Consider the following 22300-nt stretch of genomic DNA (forward strand, 5'->3'; position numbering starts at 1 on the left):
GCCGGAGTGGAGTGGGGGCGGAGAGGTCAGGAAGAAGATTGCAGGTTAGGAAGACGGTGCTGAGAGCGAGTCGTGAGTTCATGGAATGCCCTGCCAGTAGCAGTGGTGGACTCTCCCTCATTATGGGCATTTAAGCGGGCATTGGATAGGCATATGGAGGATAGTGGGCTAATGTAGGTTAGGTGGGCTTGGATCGGCGCAACATCGAGGGCCGAAGGGCCTGTACTGCGCTGTATTCTTCTATGTTCTATGTTCTATGTTCTATCTGAGACAGCTGAGGGCGGCACAGTGGTTCAGTGGTTAGCACTGCTGCCTCACAGCGCCAGGGACCCAGGGTTCGATCCTAGCCTTGGGTGACTGTCTGTGTGGAGTTTGCACATTCTCCCCGTGTCTGCGTGGGTTTCCTCCAGGTGCTCCGGTTTCCTCCCACAGTCCAAAGATGTGCAGGTTAGGTGAATTGGGCATGCTAAATTGTCAATTGTGTTAGGAGAATTGGTCAGAAGGAAATGGGTCTGGGTGGGTTACTCTTCAGAGGGTCGGTGTAGATTGGTTGTGCTGAAGGGCCTGTTTCCACACTGTAGGGAATCTAATCTAATCTATCTGTAAGAATAATAGGGTGGCTATGGTAGGGGATTTTAACTTCCCAAACATAGACTGGGACTGCTATAGTGTTAAGGGTTTAGATGGAGATGAATTTGTTAAGTGTTTCCAAGAACACTTTTTGATTCAGTATGTGGATGTACCTACAAGAGAAGGTGCAAAACATGACCTACTCTTGGTAAATAAGGCAGGGCAGGTGACTGAGGTGTCAGTGGGGGAACACTTTGGGGCCAGCAACCATAATTCTATGCGTTTTAAAATAGTGATGGAAAAGGATAGACCAGATCTAAAAGTTGAAGTTCTAAATTGGAGAAAAGCTAACTGGGGGCACATGTTTGCAGGTAAAGGGACAGCTGGAGAAAGGGAAGCCTTCAGAAATGAGATAACAAGAATCCAGAGAAAGTATATTGCTGTTAGGGTGAAAGGAAAGGATGGTAGGTATAGAGAATGCTGGATGACTAAAGAAAATGAGTATTTGGTTAAGAAAAAGAATGAAGCATATGTCAGATATAGACAGGATAGATCGAATGAATCCTTAGGGTATAAACGCAGTGGGAGTATACTTACGAGGGGAATCAGAAGGGCGAAAAGGGGACATGAGATAGCTTTGGCAAATAGAATTTAGGAGAATCCGAAGAGTTTTTACAAATACATTAAGGACCAATGGGTAATTAGGAAGAGAATAGGGCCTCTCAAAGATCAGGGAGGCGGCCTTTGTGTGGAGCCACAGAAAATGGGGGAGATACTAAATGAATATTTTGCATCAGTATTTACTGTGGAAAAGGATATGGAAAATATAGAATGAAGGGAAATAGATGGTGACACCTTAAAAAATGACCATATTACAGAAGAGGAAGTGCTGGATGTCTAGAAATGCATAAAGGTGGATAAGTCCCCAGGACCTCATCAGGTGTACGGTAGAACTCTGTGGGAAGCTAGAGAAGTGATTACTGGGTCCCTTGCTGAGACATTTGTATCATTGATAGTCACAGGTGAGGTGCCGGAAGACTGGAAGTTGGCTAACATGGTGCCACTGTTTAAGAAGGGTATTAAGGACAAGCCAGGAACTATAGACCAGTGAGCCTGACGTCAGTGGTGGGCAGGTTGTTGGAGGGAATCCTGAGGGACAGGATGTACATGTATTTGGAAAGGCAAGAACTAATTAGGCATAGTCAACATGGCTTTGTGCGTGGGAAATCATGTCTCACAAACTTGATTGTGTTTTTTAAAGAAGTAACAAGGAGGATTGATGAGGGCAGAGCAGTAGATGTGATCTATATGGATTTCAGTTCGACAAGGTACCCCAGGAGAGACTGGTTAGCAAGGTTAGATCTCACGGAATACAGGGAGAATTCGCCATTTGGATACAGAACTGGCTCAAAGGTAGAAAACAGAGGGTGGTGTTGGAGGGTTGTTTTTCAGACTGGAGACCTGTGACCAATGGAGTGCCACAAGGATCGGTGCTGGGTCCTCGACTTTTTCTCATTTATATAAATGATTTGGATGTGAGCATAAGAGGTACAGTTAGTACGTTTGCAGATGACATCAAAATTGGAAGTGTATTGGACAGCGAAGAAGGTTACCTCAGATTACAACAGGATCTTGATCAGATGGACCAATGGGCTGAGAAGTGGCAGATGGAGTTTAATTCAGATAAATGCGAGGTGCTACATTTTGGGAAAGCAAATCTTAGCAGGACTTGATAGTGATTAAGGCATTTGGTACGCTCTCCTTTACTGGTTGGAAGGCTGGGGCGGTTTTCCCTGGAGCGTCGTAGGCTGAGCAGTAACCTTATAGAGGTTTACAAAATGAGGGGCATGGATGTGGTAAACAGAAAAGGTTTTTTTTCCCCTGGGTAGGGGAGTCAAGAACTGGAGGGCATAGATTTAGCATGAGGGGGGAAAGATATAAAAGAGACCTAAGGGGCAACTTTTTCACGCAGAGGGTAGTACATGAATGGAATGGGCTGCCAGAGGAAGTGGTGGAAGCTGGTACAATTGCAACTTCTAAAAGGCATTTGGATGGGTATATGAATAGGAGGGGTTTGGAGGGATATGGGCCAGGTGCTAGCAGGTGGGACTAGATTGGGTTGGGCTGTGTGGTCAGCATGGACGGGTTGGATCGAAGGGTGTGTTTCCATGCTGTACATCTCTATGACTCTATGTTAAATAAATAATTCCCTAATAACTGCTAACAATTAAAGTTTCACTACAATCATTTTGTTGATATTCCATGAACTAACTGCCATTCGATTTGACTGAAACTGAATGCAGAAAGTGATTATCATAGGAAGACTCAATAGCAGTTGGTTATGACAAAAGAAATGTGAGTTAATAGAATGGAACAATGCCAATTCTCTGTAGATGAAATATGCTCCACTTTTCAAATAACACCAATGAGATGCAAATTAATTTGTGGCCAACTAAGTTGTGACCATTCTCTTCATCATCACTGCTTTTTTTGAACACAAAAACTCTTTTGAAATACCAGTGAATCTAATGCTATTGTGTTTTCTTTTTTCCCCTGACTTTCAGCCATTCAGCCCATCGGGTGTGATCTTTGCATCATTGAAGGTGGTGAATCGGGTGATAGGAAGGGAAATATTGGGTGAGTTGGCACTGGTGAGATACTCGCTCTCTTGCCACCTTACCAATTACATTCTGCATGAGAAGGTCCACTGGGGACTTTCTTGGCTTGCCACCAATTAAAGCCCTTCAGTGTTCAATTAATGGTCGCTTAAGGGCCTCAATCAGAACACCTGCCTTTCCAGCAATCAGAAAATATGGCTAATTTCCTGACTGGAAGACCACAGCAACCTGCCTATTGTACTGTGGAGATGGGCCTCCAATATCCCAACCTGAGGGCAACTGGAGGCATGACTGGTTGGAATGGTAGCCTCTGACTGCAATGTTCCTTGCATTGGTTCTGACACCCCACCCTCAGACAAGAAAAAAAAAGAATCCTCTCACTGCCTGCTCCTCCAAAGTGTAGGCACCTACTGACCATCATTAGAATGCAGAAGATGACAGCTTCAGTTTGACCGGCAGCCTGGGATTTCTCGAGTTAAAGGCTGCAATAGGTTGAGAAACTCTCTTAAACCTCTCATCTCATATCAAGGCAACTGTTTGTGATAAGTCAAAGTATCTTGATGATGCAGATGGCTTGCTCATCATCACTTATTACGCTTTCTCCAAACTTAGGCAGAAAAATGGAAAACTGCATCTGCCGTGTGTGCACTCTCCCTCCAATAAGAGTTCCCTGATTAGATTAGATTCCCTACAGTGTGGAAACAGGCCCTTCAGCCCAACAAGTCCACACCGACCCTCCGAAGAGCAACCCACCCAGACCATTCCCCTACACCTAACACTACAGGCAATTTAGCGTGGCCAATTCACCTAACCTGCACATCTTTTGGACTGTGGGAGGAAACCAGAGCACCCGGAAGAAACCCACGCAGACACAGGGAGAATGTGCAAACTGCACACAGACAGTTGCCCGAGGTGAGAATTGAACCCAGGTCTCTGGTGCTGTGAGGCAACAGTGCTATCCACTGTGCCACCATGCTGCCCTAATATTTCACTTAATATTATTCTCTTCTTTTCCCTTCAATCATGCTGTTTTTATTTTCCGAGAACGGTCTAATTCATTTTTCAATGCTTAATGTGAACCTGTTTCCATCACATGCTTGACATTGCATTCATGAAACAAGTTTTTCTATCACCTGATCCTAGTTGCTCTTGGGCCATCATATCATTTGAAATTTCTGATCCATATTTTCTGTCAAAATGAATCAGTACAACCAACCTACTGTCCATGTGCACATTGGACTATGCCTTCCATCACAATTACTCTGTGCACTAAAGAGACCACATAGCAATGACATTGTTTCAGAGTATGCCTTGTAAAATAACTCTTTTAAAAAACCTAAAAATAATGCAAAGCAAAATACTGCAGATGTCATCAATCTGAATTAAAGTTTAAAAATCTGGAAATAATCATACTTCAGTGTAACATTTCAAGTCAATGACCCTTCATCAGAATTGAGGAAAAATAGATGAAATTAGTTGAATATTGCAAATAAAAAGTCACCTCTTGGATGAAACAGTTGCAAATTTTGCTGCGTGTAAATTATCAGAAGGACATTTGATTTATTTCAATAGCCTGTTGTAAGGGAGACCCACTACACACCTTCTTCTCTCCACAACTGGTCCCATCAGCTGCAGCATCCAGCTTCGAGCGGCAAGAGCCATTCACTGAGCACCAAAGAGTCTGGCAAACATTCTGTTAACAAAAAAACAGACAAAAGAATTAATCATTGAACTGTATTTGGTGAATTTTACAACTTAAGGTGAGGTTGTAGAGTGAAGAAAGTTCATTGCATTAATAATTTGGTTACAGATAAATATGAAAAGAAGACTGGAAACCCTTGTCCCTGTCTCTTACTATCTGAATTCTGTGCATTTTTGAAAAGGAAAGTATGTGTATTTCTTAATTCTTGAGAACTTAGCAAATATACTCAGCCATCAGCAGGTTTTTGAGAGATTAAATAAAGAGGGTTACTTATTCATGAGTTCATCCTCAAAACCTAACACTATTGCACTCACTTTATATTTAAAAGGCATTTGGACAAATACATGGATAGGAAAGGTTTAGAAGGATGTGGCCAATTGCAGGAAATGGAGTTAGCATACATGGAGAATTTCATTGGAATGGACCAGTTTGGGCCAAAGGGCTTGTCTCTGTGCTGTAGGAAGCTATGACTCTATGACACTCACTTACAAAACAAAATACGCATTGAAAATACGGTCCAACAGAATAGTGCAGATTTACAAGTTATAAACAAAGAATAACCAGTAATTCATGTGTGTGCCTCATCTTGAAAGAAAGCATATATTGCAGGCATAATCAAAAAGATATTTTCCCTCCTAAAGTGTACACTACTGGGATTCAATGGCAGGTATAGTTTAGCAGAATTGATGCAGAATTCTCCCAAAGCCAGTCAAAACTTTAGTTACTTGCAATCTTCAGGTTATTGATCAGAATTGATCAGAAATCAGTTTATGATGTTGCAGTCTCCAGGTTGCAAGGTGCAGATGTTGCTGCCTTTGTTGCTGCTGTTTCTGCAGATGCTCTGAGTAGTTCTGCAAAGGGCATTGAAAGGCTTTTATTTTAAAGATTGGATCAATAATTGTAGGGAAAAAAAATTACAAAGCTACGGGGAATAAAAACCAAAAGAATTGCAGATGCTGTAAATCAGAAACAAAAGCAGAAGTTGATGGAAAAGCTCAGCAGGTCTGGCAGCATCTAGACAGTGAACGCCAAGCTTGAAGAAGTTCTGTTCCTCTTCCTGACGGAATTTCCATTCCGATCTTATTTTTATCCACCAACATTAACTTCACTGTGATTCACTCCTTACCTCCTCCCTCTACCTTATCTTCTGCATATAACCAACATTTTCCTAGCTACCATCAGTTCGGAGGAAGGGTCACCAGACCTGAAATGTTAACTTTGATTTCTCTTCACAGCCAGACCTGCTGAGCTTTTCCAGCAACTTCTGTTTTTGTCACAAAGCTACAGGGGACTGATCTAAGGCACTGGATTAATTGGATAGTTCATTCGAACAGTTGGTCCTGAGAAGTGTGACAAATGATTTTTCTCTCTGTTATATCATTCTATGTAAATGAAAATGAATTGCTTTTGCCAAAAGAATACATTGAACGCAAGTATTAAAAATTATATCAAAGTGGAAAAGGAATGGAACATGGTGTACTGAGTCACCAAAAACAGTCACCGCTGTTTGTTCTGTTTTACAGAGATAAATTTAGACTTCTTTCATGGATTTAGCTACCAACAAAGGGTAGAAAATCAATGTAATCCTGAAAATTAAACTGTGTTCACTTAGTCTTGTGTTCATGTGCACTTTATGAGTTGTGTGAATGTACAAAAAAGTGTTTCATGGGCATTTTAGTTCTAACTTATTCATTGCTCACAGTCTCACAGACTGACCACAAATGATTGAGAGGACATGGAATAACCTTAAACCTTTCAATTCAAGTTACCAGCAAGCTGATTTTTTTCTTTTACAATAGCAAAACCTGCGAAAAAAGAAATAGCAAAGCTTCAGGGTCACAAAGGATTAAAGAAATGAAAGAAGTGTTACCTAAAGAAAGATGCATTGAGCACCAGCTTTTGAGTTGGCAGTTTCAATGTACAGGAAGGCTAATGAATGGCTGCATTCAAATGGATGCTCTGTAAAATTGTGAAAATTATTTTCACCTTTTTTTTATACAAAGATAATTTGACAGGTCTTTTGAGGAGATTAACCTTTCACTTTATGTTTCTAGAAACTTGTTCTTATTAAAAACGTTAAAGGTGGAATCCAAAAATGCCTAAGCAATGTCAGCTATGACAGGAAATCCGAGAAAATCACATTAGAAGTTCAATGGGGCCTTGATGTTGGGAGCAACAAGCCATATTTTATAACTTGGATCTGTTGACATCTATCAAGGTGAGATGTTTATTAGTGGGAGTCATTGATTCATTAACATGCAGGTTCCTATTCTACTTTGGGAGTTGGAGGTTGATGGGGCCTGATGACTTGGCCGAGTCTAGTATTTGCAGTGTTCAGCACAATCTGCAAACACATCTGGAAGAGGTGGAGCCAGTGTCAGTTAAACACCTTGGGCTCCAGTTCTGCCCATTAAGAAGCAATTGCACCTTTCACATGGCTGCAGAGTGCAGGTTCATATAAGTTGTGATCATACCATTATGCATGTGAAAGGCATATGGTATCCAAATATGTGGATGACAAATGCTGGTTGGTAGTAATGTTGATCGTGGGTCAAAAGTACTTGCAAATTGCATGCAGACATTTGAACCAGAAATAATCATGGGTGAGTTTAAAAGAGACATCTGCAACCCTTGATGTAATCATCCAGTGCAAAACTTCCTGGGTCCCCAGGGACATGGAATGGTACTGTAATTACAGCAGCAGAGTATCTTATACACAATGGAGGTGATATGGGTTGGGATAAGAAAGGAAAGATCAGTGGTCATTTGGCACTTACACTCTGCTACTCGCCGCTCCACAAGCACTCATCAAAAGGAAACTCCATGTCCAAGTGTGAAGATAAATTGTTCTATGGCTCTCCTTGTCAGAATGTAACATATCTCACTCAATGCAGGGGCACTTTAACCCATCATTTGTAAGGGTTTCAACTCTTGACTGTTCTCATCGTTAAGAGCTCTTCCATGCCTTATGTTCCTGAGAGATTAATTGTAAGTATGACTGATAGATGCACCTTTTAAAGACACAGCAAGTTAGAGGAGAAACAACTGCCAGCAAGCCCTGGTCTAGCAGCAACCTACAATGGAGAGTGAACAGCAGCTACCACTTGAAGAGATCGCAGCTGTAGAATCTGTCAGAATGAATGAGAAGGGTGCCAGAGTCTGCTGTCCTCAATGCCATTTCCTCCAGATGAGAAAGGTGCAGTATCAGTGTAGTCTGAGGTTGTTCCAGGACATAGCCAGCTATGCCAACTGCTAGGTTAGGGCCTGCAATCTGAAGGTGTGAGTGGCCATCCGATTCGGGTGGTCACCAAGGAGAAAGTGAGCTTCTTTGTAACTGGCTCCTTCCAGGGAGAAAAGGGAGACCTGTGTGAGATAGCTCAATCATCCAACCACAAATGTACGATGTTAATTTTGCCAGATCACACCAGTTCCTTTGTTCTCTCTTTAACAAGTTCAGCAACATAGCTGGCTTCCCCATGTGTTGCACTGAGAGGGCCAAATTGGAACAATGCTGAGCTTATCAATGGAAAATAGTATTCCATCATTGTGCAGGTGATAAGTGATCACTGGTTCCACTTCTTAGAGGTTTGTACCTGGTACCCTAGGCACTGCCTACATATTCGGCAACTTTCATGCTCGTGCTGTGTTTGAGGGTCCAGGTGCCTTGTAAGGCTGGCTACTGAGAGACAGGGATTGCCTACTGCAACCGTCTTTGATGACTCCATAACACAACCCCTGACTGAGGCCAAGCATGGACACACTACATATGAAAGCTTAAATTTCTCCTTATCAGGGCCCAAAATGATTTACTTGAAAGTGAAGACTGCAGGTGCTGGAGATCAGAGTTGAAGAGTGTCGTGCTGGAAAAGTACAGCTGGTCAGGCAGCATCCGAGGAGCAGGAGAGTCGACATTTTGGGCATAAGCCCTTCATCAGGATTCCAGGTTTGCCCATTATTCTCAGTCCCCTAGGTCAAAATACTTGTATTCTTTCCTAATTGGGTGTTCCAATCTTCCCAAGGCAGCTCAATGCTACCTTCTCTACAGCAATGAGGGATGGGCAACAAATGATGGACTCACCACATTCCATGAACAAACAAAGATCTTCTCATAGTTTTTATAACAATGTCTGTCATACCAATATAACTTGAACCTGACTGCTATCCTGCAATAAGCTTGATCTAGTTTAATACAAGAGCCTCCTCTTGTGAGACCACCTGGTAGATTTCCTCTATCACAGTAGAATAAACTGGCCCTGTAAATCCAAAACCAAAAGCAGGTTTGTGGAAGCTCATCTACCTCATGGTGACCAAGAATCCAGTCTGGTCATAGAGCATATCAACAATGGTCATCTCAAGGTTTAATTCAGTTGTATTATTAGACCAAATTTATTTGCTTTAAAGAAATATACATTTGTTGAAAACCATGTTAACACTATCGGTTTCCTGTCTGCGTTTATACCTTGATACGTATGTTTCCAATTCAAAATTAATGCTCAAGTCTTTCAAATTTAATTGCTTGGCTTTCTTTTATCATGCTTTCATTGGAACGGCCTTTTGAAAGCAAAATATGTATCTTTAAGGTTCAGACATCAAGATACACCCAAATATTGCCTTCCCTTTATAGTTAATGTCAACAGTCTGCCAGTACGCATCATGTAAATGGTTGCATGTCTTGCCATCTTCAATTTAATTAGGTCCAACTGCAAGTTCAGACACTGAGGTCTAGATGTTTGATCATCTCTTTCATGTATTCTAAGGGGCGAGAAAATTTGTAGTTGTGTATGATCTGGTTTCAATATTTCATGCAGATAACACAGGCAATAAAAAGTTAATTTTTGAAGACCATGAGTTACTTTGTGGCTAATTATCTTTCTCACCACAACCATCTTCTTACACACCAAAAGCAAAAAAAAAGCTTTTGCAAATCATTCAATTTGTTTGCATCAACAATAGCCACTTATTCCATAATTCTGTTATTCATGGATGAAAAGACTCTGCTTGACTGATTTTCAGATTCCTGACATGCTAATCTTTAACTGAAACATCGCTTGGCATGTGAACTTTCAACCGAGTAAGCAATTTGTTTCCATCAATTTTTGTCAAATCTTTCTAGAATCTGAAACAAATAGATTATTTAAAATTCTATTTATCTCTCAGAATAAACCAAGCATCCTTGAATTTTCCCTTTACCTTAAATTCCAGATGTCCATATGATATTCATTGCTGCAAAGGATTCAACATTGAGTTTGACAATTAAAGGCCACAATATCTGTCTCCTTAAATGTTTCAATATGGTTTCCTTTATCATTGCTTTTTGATGTCAGTTGTTCATTTCTCTGCCATTCTGGGCATAACATCTGTTTCTTTGTTGCATAACCCATTTGCTGCTTGCAACTTCCTGACTGGAAGCAGCCTGTATTTTGCTTAACAAATGTTTTATTTTCTCTTCATGTAGAATCAAAAAATCCCTATATGGTGGAATCAGCCCATTCTGATTCTCTGAAGGACCATTCCACCCAGACCCAGCACCCCAAATCCACCTGGTCTGCACATCTTTGGACTGTGGGAGGAAACCAGAGCACCTGGAGAAAATCCATGCAGACATAGGGAGAAGTGTAAACTCCACAGAGAGAGTCGCCCAAGACTGGGATCGAACCCGGGTTCCTGGTGCCATGAGTCAGGAGTGCTAACCATTGAGGCACTGTGCCACCCATATCTATGGAAAATTTTGCAATCGGCATGTATTTTCCTCATAAGCTGACTCTCCTATTCTATTCTACCCCTCCCTTAATCGATTCAGTTGTCCTGATATTGTTTAAATCTAAACTGTTCCCAATCCTCTACTGCAGTTTTGGCCAATTGTATGACCCTTCCTTAATCTAATACTATTCCTAAGTTTGCTTGTCAGCCATGGCCAGGCCACCTTCCCCCTTTTACTTTTATGCCAGTAAACAAGTGACATGCCAGTGTCTGCCAGAGAAATGAGTAAAGTAGCTCAGCAGGATATCATTCTCAGTGGAGCTCAATTAAGCCATAAATGGCTGGCAAAATGAGAATGTGATGATGAGAAATTGCAGGAGTCTATCACATGTAGAAATGATCTGAAAGTAGATCAAAGTTAATCTCTGTGGAGTTTAAGTATCATTATTTTGCCAAGGTTCAGCAAGAGGTTGTAAAGGAATCTCACAAAGTGTTTGGAATTCATAGCATATCTTTGGCATCCAAACATAGATAGAGACAAGTAAGAGTTGGTGAAAACCTGTGAAGAACTAAGTGGAGTACAGAAGAACAAGACCCGATTGGAATATACAAGATTCTTAGGTACCTGAAAGCATAGATGCAGAAATGTTGGAGATAGTAAGGATTGCAGATGCTGGAAGTCAGAGTTGATAAAATGTAGAGCTGGAAAAGCATAGCAGGTCACAGAGCATCAGAAAAGCAGGAGAGTCAATGTTTCAGGTCTGGACTCCTCATCAGGACCAGGGAGAGGGAAGGGAGCTCAGAAATAAATAGAGTGAGGGGGATAGGGCTGGGGAAAGGTAGGTGGGGTGGTGATAGGTGGATACAGGTAGGGGTTATTGTAATTGGTCAGTGGGAAGGGTGGAGTGGATAGGTGAGAAGGAAAATTAACAGGTTAGATCATGTCAATGAGGCAGGGAGGAGAGGGAGCGCTAGGTATGAGATGAGGTTGGGGATTGGAAGATTTTGACGCACTGGTGAACTCTATGTTGTAGCCATTGGGCTATAAGCTCCCAAGGCAGAATATAAGGTGTTAGTCCAATAGACCAAAAAAAACCATAAGACATAGGAACAGAAATTAGGCAATTTAGCCATTGAGTCTGCTCCACCATTCAATCACGGCTGATAAGTTTCTCTACCCCATTCTCCTGCTTTCGCCCTGTAATCCATGATCCTCTTGATCTATCTATCTCAAGAATCTATCTATCTCAGTCTGAAATATACTCAATGACCTGGCCTCCACTGCCTTCTGTGACAATGAATTCCATAGATTCACCATTCATTGGCTGAAGAAATTTCTCTTTATCTCCATTCTAAAAGGTCTTCCCTCTACTCTAAGGCTATGATCTTGGGTCCTAGTCTCCTACCAATGGAAACATCTTCCCAACATCTACTCTGTGCAGACCATTCAGTATTCTGTATGGTTCAATTAGATCTCCTGTCATTCTTCTAAACTGCATCAAGTATATACCCAGAGTCCTCAAACGTTCCTGATATGTTAAGCATTTCATTCCTTGGACCACTCTCGTGAACACGCTCCAGGGCCAGTACATCCTTCCTGAGATATGGGGTCCATACCTGCGCACAATACTCCAAATGTGGTCTGACCAGAGTCTTATAGAGCCTCAGAAGTACATCCCTGCTTTTATATTCAAGTCCTCTCAAAATAAATGCCATCATTTCATTTGCCTTCCTAACTACTGACTCAACCTTCAAGTTTGCCTTGAGAGAATCCTGGACAAGAACTCCCAAGTCTCTTTGAACTTCAGATTTCTGAATTTTCTCTCCATTTAGAAAATAATCCATGCCTCTTCTATTCCTACCAAAGTGCATTACCTCACACTTTCCCACATTGCATTTCATCAGCCACTTCTTTGCCCACCTTCCTTTTGTTTCTCCACTTTGCATGTGACCTCATTTTGACAGTGGAGGAGGTCCAGGATGGACATGTCACCAGGAAAGTGGGAGTTGAAATGACTGGTAACCAGAATGTGGTGTTGATTGGAGCATACAGAGTGTGGATGCTTCATGGACCGGTCCCCAAGTCTATGCTTGGTCTCTCCCATGTAGAGGAGACCACTTCAGGAGCAATGGATGCAATAGACCAGATTAGAAGTGCAGGTAAATCTCAGCTAGATTTGGAATGATTGTTTAGGGCCTTAAATTGAGGTGAGAGGGGGCATGTAGGGACAGATGTTTCACTTCCTGTTTTCCCTTGTGGAAGAGTCGAAGACCAGACAGCATTATCTCAAAATAAGGGGTTGCACATTTAAGATAGAGATTAAGAGCAATTTCTTCTCTCAAAGCACACTGGATCTGTGAAATGCTTTGCCACAGGGGGATTTTGAGGCTGGGTCATTAAGTAAATATAAGAGTGAGATGGACAGATTTTGAATAAGTAAGGGAATGGCTATGGGGAAAAGGCAAAATCATGGAGTTGAAGTTATCTGATCTCACTGAATGGCAAAGTAGATTCAATAGGTTGTATGGTCTCCTTCTTATGGTTATGCTAAACACACCCTAATTCCAACATAAGATCCAGACCTGAATGGTGCTCAGAAAAAACATGTGTTCACATTATGAAAAGGTCTTTGTAGAAGCATTTCTTAGATGACAAGCTAGCAGTGATTTATTGAGTCATAGAGTTATACAGCACAGAATCAGACCCTTCAGTTTATCTCATCTGCACCAACCACATATCCTAAATTAATCTATTCCCATTTGCCAGCATTTGGCCCACGTCCCTCTAAATCCTTCCTATTCATATACTCATCCAGATGCCTTTTAAATGTTGTAATTGTACTTGCCTTCTCTGGCAACTTAATCCATACACACATCACCCTCTGTGTGAAATGTTGCCCCTCAGGTTCCTTTTAAACCTTTCCCCTCTCACTTTAAACCTATACCTTCAGTTTTGGATTCCCTACCCTTGGAAAATGACGTTGGCTATTCACCCTATCAATGCCCCTCATAATATTATCATAAACTTCACCCATGTTTCTCTTTACTACTGAGTAGATAATTACCCATTCGCTTACAAACTAACCCCACAAGTTTTTAATTTGACACGTTAGTGCACAAACACACTTTCAGGACAAAGTTTAGTTTGGTGAAGTCTGACACCAATAGCAAAGAGAAACAAAATGCATTGAAGATGAGTCATGATACTCGAGATGTGAAACTTATTTCACTGCTGGTTAAAAGGTCTTGTGAAAAGCCATTGAGGTGAAAAGAAGAAGTATGTGATTGGAATTGTAGCAATGAGACTACATGCGTATCTAGGGAAGATTGGAGAGAGATTCAGTCAGTGTTATTGATATCATTTGCTTGAAAGAGTAAGTCTGATATAGTGAGAGCAGAATAAATCTCCTACTGTCCAAATTCTTCCTACAGTACCAAGTGAAATTCGGAAAGAAAGTAAAAGTCACAAAGTGACTGAAAGTTTGCTGAATCACAGAATCTATTGGTAGAGCAAAGCAAGTTCTGGACTCTTATTAAGATTATTCAATCAATGTCAGAGATCCGATCATTAAGTGGAGTTGGCAGTCAAAGGCAAATTTCTGGTTTGACAAAATTGGAGATGTTGAGAGAGCACAGTCAAGCTAATGAAAATGGAAGATGATACCCTGATAAAAATAGCAATTTTATTGATTAAATCAGACTGTACTCGCAGAATTTATGTAATTGTGTCATTATACATTTTAACATTAAGTTCTTTTAAAGTACAGAGGGAGTGTAGCATGTTGCATGATCAGAACATGTCATACTTTCTTATTCCTGCCCACTTATTAACTGATGCTCGTAGTTGAGCATGTATTAATGAAATGCACAATTTTTCTCCTGCATATTCCCTTAATTAACTCCTAAACAAGTTCCTTGTTTGAGTTTCTGCTCCTATAAAATCACTAAGTAAGTCCAAACCAAAGTCACAATGGGCATTTTCTGAAGCCATGTCCATGCTATAGTTTTTTTTAATGCCATTTAACCATCCTGCAGACTTCAATATAGTTGATCATTCTAATTTCTTGTGTCTTCCCTTTATTAATAGGATAGGGGTCTGACTGAGTTTTGCCCTTTTCCTCTCACCTATCCAATATGGACAACACCCTCAGCAATTGCTTTCCTACCACTCTCACTTTGGGAATCCCACAACGATCTTACATTCCTGCATTTGATTACATTAAATATTCTTTGCCTTGTTGATTTTTTTTTCTCTCAACATGGGGTCAGCTTGTACAACTGCAACCACTCAGCTTCTTCTCCAAACCTATTTCAGTCTCTCCAATGCCACAAATTCCATTTTTTCTACCTACAATGTATGATTAAGTGGATATTATGCCAGAAGTTTTACAATAGAATATTATCCACAACAACATGGGCATATATTAAATGTGCTTCAACATTTGTAATAATGATCATCAAAGTCTATGTCACATTAAGGACACAATTTAGTAATCGAGTAAACTTGGGCCACTATAGATTTACCTATTGTATGCTATACATCTTTAAAGGTGCAGCATTCCCCAGCAGTAACTAGATATGCATCTTTGGATAAATACCACAAAGTGTTGAATTTTTGATGTCCATATTACCAGCATGAAATATTTAAACAAAATGATATACTAATGCAATTGCCTGAAATATAGAAAGCTCTCAACATTTTCAAGGAAGCAATGTGTATGTATTAAGCTAAAATCAATTTAAATGTATTTCACTTTACAAAGTGAAGAATATTTGCAGTCTGTGATATATATGAGACCAGTTAAGTCTTAAGTGATGCAGTAAAATGAGAATGAAGTCCATGAAAATTCATGCTGCACATTCCAGTCCCACTGAGGTACAGATAAAAATGGCACAGTTCCATATTCAATCAAATGCACACAAACAATAATCAGCACACCTTCTCAGAGTGGGAACTTGGTGAAATAAGTTGAAACGGGGAAATTTATATTACAGTCTGTAGTGTGTCTTCTTTTCTCAAAATTTCATACCGTGAGGTTTTTCTTTAATTCATTCACAAGATGTGGGCATCACTGGCTGGCCAGCATGTATTACTCATCCCTAGTTGCCCTTGAGAAGGTGGTGGTGAGCTGCCTTCTTGAAATGCTGCAGTCCATTTGCTGTAGGTTGATCCATAAGGCCATTAGGGAGGGAATTCCAGAATTTTGGCCCAATGATACTGAAGGATCGGTGATACATTTCCAAGTCAGGATGTTGACTGATTTGAGAGGATATTGCAGGTAGTGTTGCTCCCATGCATCTGTTGCCCTTGTCCTTCTAGACAAACGTGGTCATGGGTTTGGAACATACTGTCTAATGAGTCTTGGAGAATTTTTGCAGTGCATCAAATTCTGATCTTATGCTGGAGAGAAGGTCATTGATGAAGAAGGTGGTTGAGCCTAGGACACTATCCTGAGAAACTCCTGCAGAGATGTCCTGGAGCTGAAATGACTGACCTCGAACAAGTACAACAATTTTCCTGTGTCTGGTATGTGTCTAAACAGGAAAGAGTTTGCCTTCTGCTGCCTATTTATTTCAGCTTTGCTCAGGCCCCTTAATGCCACATGTGGTCAAATGCAGCTTTGATGTCAAGAGCTGTCACTCTCACCTCACCTCTGGAATTCAGCTCTTTTATCCATGTTTGAACCAAGTCTGTAATGAGGTCAAGAGCTAATTGGCCCTGGCAGAACCCAAGCTGGGTGTCACTGAGCCGGTTATTGCTGAGCAGGTCCTGCCTGATGACACATTCCATCACTTTACTAATGATTGAGAATAGACTGATGGGGTGACAATTGGCCGGGTTGCATTTGTTCTGCTTTTTATGTATAGGGCATACCTGGGCTATCTCTTCACATTGTCAGAGAGATGGCAGCATTATAACTGTACTGAAACAGCTTGGCTATGAGCTAGGTAAGCTCTGGAGCACAAGTCTTCAGTAATGTTGCTGGAACGTTGTCAGTACATATAGCCTTTGCAGTATCCAGTGCCTCCAACCATTTCTTGATACCGCTGGAGTGAATCAAATTGGTTGAAAACTGCTAATATGATGCTGGGGACTACTGGAAGAGGCTGAGATCGATCATCCTCTTGGTACTTCTGGCTAAAGACGGCCGCAAAAGCTTCGGCCTTATCTTTTGCACTGATGTGCTGTGTTCAATCATTAAGGATGGGGATAGTGTGGAGCTTCCTCCTCCAGTGAATTATTTAATTGTCCACTGCCATTCACAAATGGATATGGCAGGACTGCTGAGCTTATATTTGGTCCATCAGTTGTGAATCACTGGAATCTTTCTATCACTTTCTGTTTTAATGTTTGGCACACAAGTAATCCTGTTGATAGTTTCACTAGGTTGACACCTCATTCTTAGGTATGCCTGGCATGCCCACCTGCACTCTCCATTGTATTAGGGTTGACCTTTGACTTGGTTGAGTGGGGAATATGCCAGGCCATAAGTTACAGATTATGCTAAAGTACAAATCTGCTGCTGTTAATGGCACACAACACCTCATGGATATCCAGTTCTTGGGCTGGTGGATCCATTCCAAATCTGTCCCATCCAGCATGGTGACAGTGCCATACAACATGAAGGAGGGTAATCTCAGTGGGAAGGCAGTACTTTGTTTCCACTATGGAGGACTGTGCAGTGGTCAATCTTACTGATATTGTCATGGACAGATGCATCTGCAGCCAGCAGATTGCTAAGAATGAGGTCAACTATGCTTTTCCCTCTTGTTGGTATTCTCATCACCTGTGCAGACCTACTCAAATCAACCAGCTCGATCAGTAGCATTGCTGCTGAGCCACTGTTTGTGAGGGATATTGAAATCCTCTATTCACAGTATATCTTGCACCTTTGCCACTCTCAGTGCTTCCCCCGAGTGTTGTTCAACATGAAGGAGTATTGATTCATCAGCTGAAGGATGGTATGTGACATGAAAGAGCCCTAGCAAGGCTGGAATTATTAAGTATTGGGGCAAACTCTCTGCTAGTTGAAGACAGACCTGACACATAGGTAGGAAATGGTTCTAGAAGGTTAGTCATCTCAGCTCCATGACATCTATGCAGATGTCCTAGGCCCAACCACCTTCTGCTACTCCATTGTAAAGTCAAAAGCAGGGATGTTTGTACAACGTTCAGCATCATTCTAAACTCCTCTGTCATAAAAATGTACAGCATAGAAACAGACCCTTTGGTCCAACTCATCCATGCCAACAGATATCCTAAATTAATCTAAATTAATGAGCTAGCATTTAGTCCATATCCCTCGAAACGTTTCCTTTTCAGGTACCCATCCAGATGCCTTTTAAATGTTGTAATTGTATCTACCTCCACCCACTTCCTCTAGCAGCTCATTCCATACATGCACCACCCTACATGTGAAAACGTTGTTTCTTAGGTCCCTTTTATATCTTTCGCCTCTCACTTTAAATCTGTGCCCTCTAGGTTTTGATACCCCCATCCCATGGAAAAGAACTTGGCTAGTTATCCTATCTGTGCCCCTCATGATTTTATAAATTTCTATAAGGTCACCCGTCGGCCTCCAATGCTCCAGGGAAAACAGTCTCAGCATATTCAGCCTCTACCTACAACTTAAATCCTCCAACTCTGGCAACATCCATGTAAACATTTTCTGAATATTCTTACTGTAGCAGGGAGGCCAGAACTGAAAACAGTATTCCACAAGTGGCCTAAGCAATGTCCAAACTAATGTTGTACAGCTGCACCATGACATCCCAACCTCTATACACAATGCACTAAAGGCAAGCATGCAAAACACCTTCCTTCTTCACTTATCCTGTCTACTTGTAACTCCACTTTTCAAGAACCATGAACCTACACCCCAAGTTTTCTTTGTTCGGCAACGCTCCCTAGGATCTTACCATTAAGTTCTGCCCTGATTTGTTTTGCCAACATGCAACAGCTCACATTTATCCAAATTAAACTCCACCTCCCTCAGCTGGATTATTGTATATAGGTCTGGGCAACCACCAAACGAAGGAAATGAATGTATCGAAGAACGTGGTTTCAAAAATGGTTTTGAAAGAACAAAGAATGATTCCAGGGATAAGAAACTTTTGATCGCCAAATAGATTGGAAAGTTTGAGACAAAAAGTCTCAGAGGAGTTCTGATAGAAATTTTCCAAATCATGAGCAGCATGGAAAAAGTCGATAGAACTAAACTGTTGTTGCTAATCAAACGATCAAGAATCAGAGGGCACAGATTTGTTGATTTGAAAGATGTTAAATGAATACTTATCTTCAGTCTGGAAATGACAAACATGGGCATAGAAGAGTGGCACAGTGGTTCAGTGGTTAGCACTGATGCCTCACAGCACCAGGGACCCATGTTTGATTCCAGCCTTGGGCGGCTATCTGTGTGGAGTTTGCACATTCGCCCCGTGACTGTGTGGGTTTCCTCCGGGTGCTCTGGTTTCCTCCCACAATCCAAAGATGTTCAGGTTAAGTGAATTGGCCGTGCTAAATCTGCTCCCAGGAGGACCAGTTCCACCACGGAATACACCAGATGGCTTCCTTTAAAGACCTCAATTTCCCCTTCAACATGGTCGATGATGCCTTCCAACGCTTTTCATCTACTTCCTGCACCTGCACCCTCAAACCCCACCTCTCCAACTGCAACAAGGACAGAACCCCCCAGTCATAACCATCCAGCTCACCAACCTCTATATACATTGTATCATCCTCCACTACCTACAAATGCACCCCACCACCAGAGATATATTTTCCACCCCTCTAGAGGAATTGCAAAACCTATCCCCACACCTCCTTCCTGACCTCCATCCAAGGCCGCAAAGGAGCCTTCCGCATCCATCGTTTCACCTGTACTTCCACACGTCATTTACTGTATCCGTTGTTCCTGATGCGGTCTTCTCTACACTGGGGAGACAGGACACCTACTCATAGAGTGCTTCAGAGAACATTTCCAGGTCACCCACATCAACCAACTCCACCGCCCCGTGACCGAACACTTCAACTCCCCCTCCCACTCTGCCAAAGACATGCAGGTCCTGGGTCCCCTCTATTGCCACACCCTAACCACCTGACACCTGGAGGAAGAACGCTTCATCTTCCGCCTTGGGACCTTCCAACCCAGGGCATCAATGTGGATTTCACCAGTTTCCTCGTTACCCCTCCCCCCACCTCATCCCAGTTCCAACCTTCCAACTCGGCACCGCACTCATGACTTGTCTTAACTGTCCATCTTTCTTCCTACCTATCGGCTCCATCCACCTCTCCAACCTATCACCATCGCCCTCACCCCCATCCATCTATTGCACTCTCAGCTACCTTTCCCCCTACCAGTCACCTACTGCCCCACCCCCCTACCCCCGACCCCTCTCTCGGCTCACAGGCCGAATTCCTGATGAGGGGCTTTTGCCCGAAATGTCGATTCTCCTGCTCCTCGGATGCTGCCTGACCTGCTGTGTTTTTCCAGCACCACACTCCCGACTCTGATCTCCAGAATCTGCAGTCCTCACCTTTCTCCATGCTAAATTATCTACAATGTTCAGGAATGTGCAGGTTGAGTGCAGTAGTCAGGGGTAAATGTAGAGTAATGCGGAGTGGGTTTGGGCGGGATACTCTTTGGAGGGCGGTGTGGACTTGTTGTCTGTTGGGCCTGTTTCCAGGATTTGATGATTTTATGATTCAAAAATTATGCAAAATGTATTTTTCATAGAATAAGTGGCTATGGATTGGAAAGCAGTGCCTGAAAGTGTGGTGGAGGTAGATTCAATTGAGGCAAATAATAGGGTGTTAGATGATTATGTGAATAGAAATAATGGGCAAGGGTATGGAGTAAAGACAATGGGCTTGTACAGCTGTGTTTCTTTGAGGCACCACACGTTAGGTGGCTCACTGCTGCTTCACAGCACCTGGGATTCGGGTTCGATTCCAGCCTCGCGCGACTGTCTGCGTGGAGTTTGCACATTCTCCCCGCATCTGCTTGAGTTTCTTCCAGGTGCTCCGGTTTCCTCCCACAGTCCAAAGATGTGCCGGTTAGGTGAATTGGCCATGCTAAATTCCCCATAGTGTTCAAGCGTGTGTAGGTTAGGTGCATTATTCAGGGGTAAGTGTAGCATATTAGGGTAAGGGAATGGGTTCGGGTGGGTTACTCTCCAGCATCTGCAGTCCTCACCTTCCTCCATGCTAATTGTCCATATTGTTCAGGGATGTGTAGGTTGAGTGCAATAGTCAGGGGTAAATGTAGAGTAAAGCACAGTGGGTTGGGTGGGATACTCTTCAGAGGGTCAGTGTGGACTTGTTAGGCCAAATGGCCTGTTTCCACACTGTAGGGATTTTATGATATTAAGATAATAACCATGGTGCTGAATGTAATACATTACCAGAGGACAGAGGATTGACTGACTAACAGAAGACAGAGAGTTGGGATAAGGAAAATTTTTGGGGATGGCAACCAGTAATTAGTTGAGTGCTAATGTGATCAGTGTTGGTGTCACAATTATTTGCAGTGTATATTGATGATTTGAATGAGGAAAGTGGATGTACTGTCATCAGATAACACAAAAATAGATAGGAAGGCAAGTGAATGACACAAAAAAGCCCACAAAGGTATATAGATAGGTTAATCAAGTGGGCAAAAACCTAACAGAATAAAATTTGGGGAAATATGCACGTTGGCTGGAAGAACAAAGGAGCTGAATATTATTTAAATGGAGAAAAACTGCAGAAAGCTAAAGAGCGGTCGGATTGGGAGTCCTTGCTCATGAATCAAAAAAGGTGAGCATCCAAGTTCAGTAGGTAACAGGGAAGGTAAATGGAATGTTCAGCTTTATTTCAAAGTGAATAGAGTACAAAGGTAGTGAGGTTTTTCTAAAACCGTACAAGGTAGTATGCAGCTAGAACATCTTGAACAGTTTTGAACTGCTCATCTAAGAAAAGATGTAATGGCAATCCAGAGAAGGTTCAGTACCCTGAAATCAGGTATGGAGAGACTGTCTTATTATGACTGTTTGAGTAGATTGGACCTACGCTCATTGGAATATCAGAAACTGAGGCAAGATACAAAATTCTTAAGGGACTTGACAGGGTAGATGATAGAAAGGATGTTTCTCCTTGTGGGAGAGTTTGGGACAAGACATTATCTCACAGCAAGGGGCCACATACTTAAGACAGACGTAAGGAGGAATTTCTCTCCCAGAGGTGCTGAAATTAAATTTCTTTACTGGTGATGCTGGGTCATTAAGTATATTCTTTATGATAGATAAGATTTTTAATCAGTCAGGAAATCAAGGTTATGGGGAAAAGGCAGGAAAGTGGAGTGAGGATTAGCAGATCAGCCATGATCTTTTCAATTTAGATTTTAGATCAGCCGTCATCTCATTGAATGTTGGAGCTGATTCAACGAGTTGCATTGTAATATTTCTGAGACTCTATGAAGAGACCGAGAAAAATGTACACTAGCAAAACAGCATCTTCTGAAGAGAAAACTGGGGACAAAACAGACATAAACAATGACATAGCTATTTTCCCTCGAGCACCGGAAGCTGATGAGTGATCTTATAGAGATTTATAAAATCATGAGGAGCATGGTTAGGGTAAATCACCAAGATCTTTTCCCCAGGGTATGGGAGTCCAAAAGTAGGGGGCATAGGTTTAAGGTGAGAGGGAAAAGATTTAAAAGGGACCTAA

At 41.9% G+C, this 22300-nt stretch overlaps 1 protein-coding gene across 1 annotated transcript in view; it reads right to left on the reverse strand.

Annotated features, from left to right (window-relative positions):
- Window positions 1-22300, reverse strand: part of LOC122542599 (A disintegrin and metalloproteinase with thrombospondin motifs 12-like) — a 565140-nt gene that overhangs the window by 270065 nt on the left and 272775 nt on the right. Inside the window, exon 10 of the mRNA XM_043680588.1 lies at window positions 4789-4881. Within this exon, the coding sequence (XP_043536523.1) occupies window positions 4789-4881 (93 nt within the window). The remainder of the gene's footprint in view (window positions 1-4788; window positions 4882-22300) is intronic.

This window comes from Chiloscyllium plagiosum, chromosome 1 (assembly GCF_004010195.1).
Source record: "Chiloscyllium plagiosum isolate BGI_BamShark_2017 chromosome 1, ASM401019v2, whole genome shotgun sequence".
Classification (NCBI taxonomy): Eukaryota; Metazoa; Chordata; class Chondrichthyes; order Orectolobiformes; family Hemiscylliidae; genus Chiloscyllium; species Chiloscyllium plagiosum.